This window comes from Carassius gibelio, chromosome B7 (genome assembly GCF_023724105.1).
Source record: "Carassius gibelio isolate Cgi1373 ecotype wild population from Czech Republic chromosome B7, carGib1.2-hapl.c, whole genome shotgun sequence".
In the NCBI taxonomy this organism is placed as follows: Eukaryota; Metazoa; Chordata; class Actinopteri; order Cypriniformes; family Cyprinidae; genus Carassius; species Carassius gibelio.
Window position 1 is genome coordinate 5,726,140 of NC_068402.1, and position 11,202 is coordinate 5,737,341.

General features: G+C 37.3%; 1 protein-coding gene and 1 long non-coding RNA gene across 3 annotated transcripts in view; one reads left to right on the forward strand and one right to left on the reverse strand.

Annotated features, from left to right (window-relative positions):
- si:ch73-335l21.1 (insulin receptor substrate 1-B) overlaps positions 1 to 10,078 on the reverse strand; it is a 44,353-nt gene extending 34,275 nt beyond the window's left edge. The window contains exon 1 of one of the 2 annotated variants that reach the window (XM_052560351.1): positions 9,319 to 10,078. In XM_052560351.1, coding sequence (XP_052416311.1) covers positions 9,319 to 9,667 — 349 coding nt within the window. In that variant the 5' untranslated portion in view covers positions 9,668 to 10,078. The remainder of the gene's footprint in view (positions 1 to 9,318) is intronic. The other variant, XM_052560352.1, reaches the window with a different exon arrangement.
- Positions 7,449 to 9,263, forward strand: LOC127961303 (uncharacterized). Its single transcript, XR_008154417.1, has 2 exons — positions 7,449 to 7,879; positions 9,021 to 9,263. It is a non-coding gene; the product is annotated as an uncharacterized LOC127961303 (long non-coding RNA).
- Positions 10,079 to 11,202: the final 1,124 nt, after the last annotated feature.

Consider the following 11,202-nt stretch of genomic DNA (forward strand, 5'->3'; position numbering starts at 1 on the left):
CTAAAGCTTTCATGAGAACAAACACAGTTGTGTCAGCGTGTGTTTATGGAAAGACCAAAAATAGCTTTTACGTTTAATGTGTCTTAAATGTTAAAATGCTTCAGGTTAATTCAGCTTAACACGCAGAGATAACTATAAGTCATTTGTATGCTGGGCTTGTAAGGAGTATAAACCCAATGGGACCGTGGTGCTTTGAAAACACTGCTTTTTTCATTCGATAAATTTATAAATAGGTAACAATGGTCAAACAGACCAACAAAGCTTACAGTAGCTAAATATTCAGTGGACCTGTAAACCTCACACACACTCACCCTTGCTCTTACACAAAGAGAGAAAAAGCAAATATTCTTTCTTCATTTTAATCTAATTGCACTGCCCTTGGTTTCCCTCCGATTTTGCATGATGGTCATCTACCTTAGCTCTAGATCAGATTAAATACGGCCATTAAATTTGATCAGATGAACTATCCTCCTGTTCTGGTCTATCTCTCCTGCTATGACAGTATTTCTCACATACCCACATGCACACACACATGCACAAATAACCATTCAAAAGTTTGTAGGCGTTTTTGGCCAAACTTTATTTTAAGGTCCAATCTTCATTAACTATGACCCCAAATTTTGAATGATACTGTATATATACACACACACACACACACACACAAACACACATATATAATAGGTAAAAAATATGATAGGTAAAAATGGATAGCCTGAATGCACTGGAAGTCGCTTTGGATAAAAGCGTCTGCTAAATGCATAAATTTAATTTAATTTTAATTTATATAAATATAAATGCTGTAATTTTATTCACTAACACATATATAATATGACACACTTTCATGCCTGTTATTGTCTATGTTTATTGGGGCTGTAAGGTCCTTTCTTGCTTAATAAACATTATCTATCTGCTTTCAGGTGTCTAGATATAGACAAACAGGCCGAATGGATACTGACACACTGATAACTGTTCAGCACACACACAAACATTAGGAAAGTAGGTCACAAATAACAATGCGGTGAAGACTGGCAAGGTCACTGCATCTGTGGCACAGTGTACGGCACAAACCAAACCAACAAAATGACCTTCAAATCAGCTAGAGGCCACAAACAGATCTAATCATATGTTATTAGTTAAAAAAAAAATCTAATCTTGATTCGTTTGGAACCATAAACCACATTTGATCCAATGTTGTGGCTCTCTTTGAGCTTAAGTCTGCCGTCATCATACTCACTCAGCGTTTTGGAGGAGGAGGAGGAGGACAGCAGAGCCGTGCTGGCGGTATGCGTGTTACCTTACACCAGCAGAGGGACGGGATGGGGGGAGATCGGGGGATTTGAGGGGAACAGGCACTGTTACATAAGCGCTGTTTTGAAGCGTAGACGCAGCACAAATTGCAGCTGTCAGTAAATAAATAAACGTAAAATTTGAAAAATTTACATTTGATCTAAAAATCTAAATGAACTGGTTTTAGTCAAGTGAAATGTATTATTAATTATGACTGCATCAACTTGAATACATTATGCTATGCAAATAAAAGTATAGTTTTGACTATGGATACACTCATTGCAACCTTTTATTTTTAACTGCTAACTGTTTAAAACAGGTGTGACAGCCAGTAATGCGAACAATGGCTTCAACAAAAGAGCAATTAAACTGAGATTTGTGTGCATGTGAGCACATAAGGGTTTTAAAATAAGGGCTAATTGCTCTTTTTAGGGCCAAAGTTCAGTCTAGATCTTTCTTTCTCCTGGTGCTCTGAAAGATAAGCAGAATGCAGCAGAGTAGAGAAACAGCTGTGTGTATGAGAGCCACTCAAAGCCAAGTGTCCCCGTCTGTCTCAAGACTCCCCCTATGCCTTTTCCTATCAGCAAACACAAGTATTCGCACATAAACTCTAAAGAATTTCAAGGTGACATCTAAGTTACAGTTTTGGTCGTGAAACACTTTAAGATACTAAAGATATATAAATGCATGCTAACTCAAACAAGCTTAAGTGTGTGAGTTCAAGCAGCTGTTGTGGTTTTAAGTTACTTAAATATGCGTTCTGTATGTAGACAACTCTCACAATTTGACACAAATCACAAAATGTTTTAGTTCCCGGGGTGTTAATGGTGAGATGGTGGCTCAACTCTTGAGAACATTTTGTTCTACCAATATTGCGCAACACTCACCAAAGGGAATACTAGTAACTTCATGCAAAACTATTTACCATTCACAAAAACACTAAACAGAGCTAACATCTATTCAAACCAGTAATTCCATATGTATTTTGTTTATTATTTGCAAGTCTTACATTAATCAAAAACACGAAGTTTATTCAATGGGTCACACCAGATGCAACAACATCAATTATTAGTCTTTATAGCTTTACAAGAGCACTAAATAGACAATGCTATGCAGTTCTGTTGCAGAAACACACATGAGGTTCAAATTGTAAGCAATTACATATAAACACAATGTAAATATTAAGGCAATGGTTCACCCAAAAATCAAATATTTACTGAACATGTACTCACCCTCAAGCCATCCGAGATGTACAGAAGATGTGTTTCTTTAACAGAACAGATTTGGAGAAATTTAGCTTTACATCACTTATTCACCAACAGATCCTCAGTGAATGGGTGCCGTCAGAATGAGGGTCCAAACAGCTGATAAAAACATCACTATAATCCATAAATAGTCCAAACCACTCCAGTTCATCACTTAATGCCTTGTGATTGTCCAATATTTGTGTGCAACTGTTTTTGTTTGTGAATAGTGCTCGTGATTCAGAGGAGACAACTTTTAACTGGAGAAAGCAATATTGTAGTAAGAGGATTTTAATCAGAAGCAACAGTTTGAAATGAAAAACACCTTAATATTGAACCATTATTTTTATTTTTTTCACTTTAGAAGATGTTAACCAGACTGGAGTCATGTGATGTTTTTATCTCTTATCTGACGGCACCCATTCACTGCAGAGAATCCATTGGTGAGCAAGTGATGTAAGAAACAAATTCATCTATATCTTGGATGGCCTGAGGGTAAGTACATGTTCATCACATTTTTATTATTGGGTGAACTACTCCTTCACATATTTACACATCATAAATATATAATTATAAGACAATATATATAAAAAAAGACATTTGCTGTGATTATGCTGCCAGTGGCAATAATGATGAGAAAGTGTATTTATTATTCTGAACCAAATGTCTTCCTAAAGACTGAGTGATCTTGATCAAACTGAGAAGACTCAACAGTTTGTCAGCTTCACACACAACTTGATACAGCCACCTTTAAAATAGTTTATCTAGGTTTTCCACAAGAAATGCACAAGTGTCTCCTACACAAACACACTATCTTTTTAAGCTCCTTTCACACATGTGTTTTCTGTTATCACTGCACACACACAAAAACACACAAATGCTGGCACTGTCATCATGTTAACCCTGATGAACCCTTTGCTGGTCAGCATTATCATGAAGTTTCCAGATCTGCGTGTGGTTTTCAGTTTCAGTGCCATATGGAAACATATTACTGGTTTTCGCTCTGCCAAACCAAAGTTGGAGTGATGAAAGATGTAACAAGCGAAAGGAAGAGTCATTCATTAGTTAATTACAGGTGAGAGAATTAACAAATATTGAGAGCTTGTGTAACTCTCGGTAGCAGCGTCGCAGTATCCCTCGGGCACGAGTAAGATAATAAGCAAACGGGCTCGTGTTTGTGTATATAATGTGTCGAATTTAAACAGATTTTAAGTAACTCTTAAACAAGCGACATTAATGGTAGCTCTTGTTTACTCCGCACACATGCTCTTCCTCTTCCCTCACCAATGTCTGTTCCCTTCATTAAAGCTCCAGGTGAACAAATAAAAGAGGAACTAATATTACACATATCCAACAAAATAAAAAAGCAGGCCTTTTGTAGTGCATTATTATGTATTATGATACATATTAACACCAGCAGTTTTACATATCTGTAAAGATCATTATATAACATTTAAATTTGAAACTAAATTTATACTGTACATTTAGCATTGTGTCCTTATCCACCCTAATTAAACTCTTTATTTCAATAAAACTGAATTTCAGCTGTAAATCACAGGACTTTTCATTAAGTTTTGTGATCTTAGCACTGCAAGTTCCTTTCTGTGTTTGAGAGCGACTGATAAGGCCATTCAGCAAAACATTACAAATAATCAATTAAATTGGCATTAGATACATTTCTGCTGAGAGAGGTTTCATAAAGTGGTGCGGACAAAATTGGTCATGGTCAGAGGCGGTGTGGACTGTACATGACGTCTACGATGGTGCCACTCTCCTGTTCGGTACACTGTGAACCGTGTCTAGCTCACTTAGAGATAAAAAGCCTTTAAACAAGCCATTTTTGCTCAAAACAAGCCATAAAAACAAGACACAGATTTCCACGAAAGCACAGCTTTGTTTAGCAATGAGAGCTACAATTATTTCCAAGAAATCTTTCGAGTCTAAGTGGTGCTTCAGTGGCTGAGTGTTTGCCACCATAGTACTATTGCTGCCATGTCTTCATCCAATCTCTTTAGGCTCAGTCTAGAATTGTATATTTAAGAAATATTGCTCTAGAACTGAACATGTGAACCCAACGACCTTCTAGCTCACAATTCTCAAAAATCAACCATGAAAGAAAACAATAGACATCCTTTTCACAACACAGCTAATTCAATTAGGAAGCAATAAAACAAAGTCTTTGGCTCAAAATATGTGTGTATAATGTGAGCAAACAGGCTGACATATTAACCTCTGTGCTAATTTGCATTCAATGCTCCGTACTTATTAGGCTTATGTATCGTTGATTTGAAATGTTTACCATGAATCAGCATGTCAGACTGCTAATGTTGCATAGAGCTGCGTGTGGTTAGCATCTCTACTGTGATTAACACATTCTGACAAACGCAGCATACATAAACATTCTAAGAATTATTCAAAAACAACTTTTTTTTTCTTTTTTCGTATATTTGTTTATTCTGAAATGACCTGTGAAACGTGTTAATGTGTTAATGTACATTCACATAAATATGGTTTTTAAAATATGTATTAATGTGTTCCTTTAATACAGTGTATTTATTTTGCAGACTTTGTATTCAATGCAACTTAATAATACAATCAGAAAGAAGATGTTGCTGGGCTAGTCCTGTGAATTGCTTTATGTGCACCGAGGAGCCTAATGGATATTTTTGTCACAGGCTTACATTTCTCTGGTCGTGTTTAAACAGCACTTAAGGACAGGCTAAGTTGTAATACGAGGTACGTGGGGTCAAACAGTTGTAAGCAACTCTGTGATCTGCTTCATTACATCAGATTTAGCAGTTAAAATAGAACATGCTTTCAGTGCTGTTGGCTGTGTGTGTGTGTGTGTGTGTGTGTGTGTGTGTGTGTGCGTGCGTCCAAAAGCTGACAGAGACAATAATTACCATCACATTAAGGAGATGAGTGAAGCTTAGGGAAGTTTAACCTTTGAGCATCAGCCATGAGACAGACTGGTATCACAGCCACATACTGTACAAATACACATCGACTAGTACACAAACAAATGGGAATGTAGTGAAGTGCTATGCAAAGTTAAAAAAAAAAGATTAGTTTGATTTTACAAATGTCATTTCTGTTTTCACATTAAACATTTAGTCAGAACAGGCAACATGCATGATTTGACTTTATCTTTATAAATAACTAAACAAAGTATTTAATTGACTAAAATGCCTTTAATTGATTTATTTATTTTAATAGAAAGGCACATTTGATCTCAAAACACCAGACACCTTGTATTGTGCAGTGTGTATCACCTGCAAGTAATGCCCATATGTGTCCAGCTGTGCCAATGGTGAGAAAACCGGTTCCTCCAACCTAATTTCTTCCTCTTGTTTGCAGCTGTACAAATACAGAACATGGGATATCTGCTCACAGAGCCGAGTCTGCTTGCTATTTGTTCAAATGAATTTGGCATCAGAAATCCATATAACATCAGGAATGCAGGTGAGTTTCCCAGGACCCTCTTTTTCACGTAAAGCATACATTACCGTTCAAATGTTGTGAGGTCGGTATGCTTTTGCTTTTTTTTTTAAATGCAATTTATTCCTGTAATGGAAAACCTGAAAGAGCAGCAATTACTCCAGTCTTCAGTGTCACATGATCCTTCAGAAATCATTCTGATATGCTGATCTGATGCTTAATATCCATTTCCTATTATTACTGAAAACAGCTGCACTGCTTAAGATTTCTTTTTTGAACCCCAAACCTTTAAAGTGCAATGCATGTTTTTTTTGGCCCATCTGATAAACACTTCCTTTATGTGGAAAAATAGTTAACATTGACTCTATTTAGCTTTGTCTGCGTGTACATGTGCTTTAATGTTTTATTAAGTATTAAGTTCAGCCCCTAGACCAGATTGTCCAGCATTGTTCTGTACAGTTTTCAAAACTTTCCACTGTTGATGCTTTTAATGACTGTGGTCTCTGTGTTCAGTAAGTGGTTAGTCGGAAATACACAGACAAAATAGACAGCTGCAGGTCCAAAAACTTAGTCAAAGGGAAAATATTCAACTGTTTGCATCACTTTAACTCCCTAGCCACAATGCAACGGTTGTTCAGGGTGCAAATTATTGTGCTTTTCTGTCAATATCCAAGGTTACAATTACCAGTTAAATCTCAGCTGTATGTAAACATCAAAACACGGATCTATATTTTAAAAGCCTTATAAAATCTAATAATTGCAATATCTAGCGCTTAGTGGTTAAGAGAGTTTATGTCGATGTGCTGATAACTGATGCATGCAAGAGAATGAATGAAAGAATGCATGAAAAAGATCAGTGTAAAAAAATATGTTTAAAGGAATAGGTCAAACCACAGACTCGATGAATAGCGGATGATAGAATCAAAGCGGATAAAAGCGGCAACTGAAATTTCATCCCCAGCGTAATTTGAACAGCGGGGGGCAGATTGCTGTTGGACAGATTCTCAATCATCATCTAGTAGTGCTTGTAAAGAATACGAACAGGGAGTAAACGCATTAAGACGTGTAAAAGTGAAAATGCACAACATTCCCACAGGTCATCTCACAGTTGTCCAGCCCGTCAACAGGTTGAGCTCAGCAGAAAGCGACTATGGAGGTAAGACAGATGTCAAAATGTTTAACCAGCCGATCAGCAGACTGGTGTGTTCAGCTTGTTATCCAGTTAGGGGGTTTATGGATGACAACTGGAGGGTCATTTCTAGACTAAGTCTCACATCTTGTTAAAGTGTCACCTCCTTTACCCTCCACCACAAAGTGCCTTAATACACACACACACACACACATCCTGCCTATATGCATGTAAATTCAAAGAGGCTTTGCTTTGTATTCAGAGTAAATATATGAAATTTAACTTTCTGGTTGCAAACAGTACCTTTTCAGAATCTGCATATGTTTCTATGTGCATGTAATATGCTATGACATATGGTTGGTGCTTTCATGAATCAATCATTGTGTAAAGCAGAAATAGCACATTGGACTCCTGATATTGGTTTGTGAGGGATGCGTCACATGTTGGATATGTTAGTTGTATCTCCCGGAGCCAAGGAACATGCGGGGCTGTGTAATTGCTGTAGGAGTCACGGTCACTGCCCTTTTCGTCTGTTTACTCTTTGCAAGTGTACCTGGCTTTCGCCACTACAGTTTATTCTAAGAGGAGTGTGGGGTTATATAATATCCAAAATCTTTTGAAATGCACAATATGATGAGAAACTGTCTGAGTGATTTAATTAGCAGATTTTATGAAGCATCAATAGAGTATAAGTTGTATAGGCATGGAGGGGCCAAAATAAATTAATAAAGAAAGCTTTGCAGCATCAAACGGCAACAAAGAAACCTGGTAAAGTATGCAGGTTTGTGTCTTTTGTGTGTTTGTGTTAGTTATTTTGACTGTTCTGTAACCAGGTGGTATGGGGAGAACTATGATGTTGTCATTTAGTTAAAGGGGGCCGCTTTAATTATTTTTAGGGGAAGAGCATGGCATATTCTAGCAGCAGAAAACAAGCTAAGAACCGTTTATGAATTTGTTTGTTGCATTTTTTAGATTAGAAAACTTCTGAGTAGTTTTTGCAAACACACTCCCATTATAATCACAGAAGCTGTCTACACTGCAGAACGAATGTTTTACTTACATCTTTTCTGCCCTTGTTGTCTTATGATGACAGTGAGCTCAAGCACTGACTGAACAACTCCAGCGTTCTCTGCAGAGACGAATCAAAGTGTCTCTGATTGGCCACTGCATTCATAAGATCAACAGAAACCTGTGTGATTGGCTGTAATGCTCAGCGCTGCAAATTGCGTATAAAAAGAAATCTGATGCAACGTGAACAAATCAACCATAAATGTAATGCAGCAATCACCACTTTTCATGAACTGATAGCATTATTTAGAATTTATTATACATTACCCTGCTGAAAAAAACACAGACAATTGAATGGATTCCAATACAAATGCAATTACAAATATTGCAATCCATCAATTTTTAACAATTTTTTCCCCTGTAGTGTGTTTTGGGACATGTTCCATTAGGAATTAGTGGTTTTAACAAGCCAGCAATATAAGGCGACCAAGTAGAGACCAATAGGTCCATTAAAGTTTCCATAAACCAATACAATTCCCATTATAACAGTAAAACCATTACAGATTATGTAATGGTTTCTATTGTTTTTTTGTTTTCAACAGGGTATATATATATCACAAAATTGTTTTTGTTTAAATCAACTCGACATTTAATTAACTTCACTAGGAGAATCAACAACCAATTTGGTTTGGTGAGATGAACCTCAACAGATAATTAGAAAAATTCAGCTAAATCAGAATAATTCGCGCATCTGTCCTAAACACTAGGCTATACTAAATGTTATTTAACAGACATACATATATATAAAAAAAGAAGAAAGATATTAATTTCCCTGACTGAAGATAACACGATGTGTGGCAGTGTGGATAAGGAGCAATTTGAACTTAAGTAACAGTCGTTCCCTTCTTCAACAGCAAAAGAGGCCCCTTTGCCCAACTTGGGGGCCATCTACTTTACTGGAGAGGAAGAAAAACACTGTTGTTTCAACACCACCAGCAGCTGAAGACCCAGAGTCAGCACAAGCTACGAATGCAATGACAAAGTATCTGGATGTGCTTTGATTAACTATTCATTTTACATGCTATTGCAAATTCATCACATTAAATACTAGATGGAATGACATGCAAGATGCAATTAAACGAAGCTCGCCACGTTAACACCTAAGTTGACCACTCTTTTGCAACTGCTTGATGCTTTATTTCCCAGACTTACTCTTGCACTGAAGTTCCACCATCGCCTGGTACCATTCTTCCTGGTCCGTCTCGTTCTCCGCCGCCACCACGAAACTCTCAGCCCGCGTGTACAGCACTATCATGTGTTTATTCTTCGAGTCGGCCCGTTTGTTGATGTTGAAGCACGTCTCCAGGGCCAAAGCCTTTTTAGGCACTGGCGCTTTACCTCTAAATTTCTTCTCACTCTCGTAGTACTCGAGTCGGGCCGGACCGCGCTCCGAAGCCGTCCTCAGCACGAAGTACCGCCGGTGCATGGACTTCTGCTTGCGGAGATACCCGCTTTTACGGACGTCTTCTGTGCTGCTCTGCGAGTCGCTGTGGTTCTCCATGGTGTCTGTTTTGCTCAAGCACGTTGAAAAAAAAAAGTAGTTCAACCCTTGGAAGTAGGCTACTAAACGACAACAGATGTAACCTCCGTCCACCTCTGCTGCTTCAGAAAAGTCATATGCGCAAAGGGCGAGAGAGGTTCCAACAAGCAGTTCCTTTCCCAAAATAATGTCATTAAACGTTGCGCTTTTCCTGGCTGGAGTCGAGCAGAACGGGTGAGCGCACGCGAGCACATGCGCTGCGGCGCGCGAGAAACAGCGCAACTACTATTGAGAAGAAGCTTCAGAAGTTGAATAATCTCATTACGGTAGTTTACAGTAGACAGCTCCCCGTGACCCCTCCTCTCCAGCGCAGCGTTCACTGCTACTGTGAAGCTCTGTCACTCATCAGTCCTGTGTGTGTGTGTGTGTGTGTGTGTGTGTGTGTGTGTGTGTGAGAGAGAGAGCGAGAGAGAGAGAGAGAGAGAGAGAGAGAGAGAGAGAGAGAGAGAGAGAGAGCTAAAGCTGCAGAGCACGAGGTTGCGGTTCAGAATCGGATTTCATTCGCCTCTGGTCTGTCCTGACTCAACACTGCCTTATACAAATGTCACTTTTTTTTAAAAGGTTAGATCATCCCTTTCGTTGCCAATATTTTGCCTAATTGTTTTTTTTTTTTTTTAAAGATCTAGTAGTCTATCTATTATTGTTAGTAGTAGGCTACTAGTATTATTAGTATTCGATAGTGGGTATCTTTTTCTGCTTAGACACTAGTATCCGTTTTATTTAATATATTCAGTGCCTAATAGTATTTATTTATTTGCGTCTCATTTTTCGAAAAACAAAGTTTGCACCAATTAACAGATTTCGTTTGCCTTTTAATTCTATAGGGATTTAAAAAGCAAAATAATAAGTGGTAGTAGGCCTACCAACGAATAAGTACTTATTTCCCTTTTCCAATGAATAATTACTATTGCGGTTTAATATAGGCTACTAGTTACATAAAATACACGTTTGTTAGTTTGAAGCAATAAATGTTAATTCTTACCCTTGTCGTCATAAATCTCTTAATTTATTGCAGATAAATAGGCTATAGGAGTGACAGTAGGAGGAAAACAATGGGCAAAAGACTTCAAAATAAGGCAGAGCTAAAACTGTTGTATCATCCTTTAATACATTCAGATGCCAAACATTTTAGGTTTTACGCGATGAGAAAAATTTTTTTTGGCTGTACAGTATGAAAAAGTCAGTAATGCAGGTGTACATTATAAAAAATAATTTAAATAATTAAAAAATAATAATAATAAAAAAAAAAAATAAAAGCGTAAAATTCTTGATTAAATACTTTGGAAACGTACTTAGTCGTATTCAGATTGATTACTTGCGACATCTAGTGAATTAATTGTTTCATTGCAGCTGGGTATTTGACAACGTGAACAGGAATTTTAGGATAAAAATTAAATATATAAATGTATATAGCGATGTGTGCATTTTTAGAAGATGCACTGGTTCACCAAAGTATTATTTAGAAGTACATATATGAATAGATAGATATAAAAAAG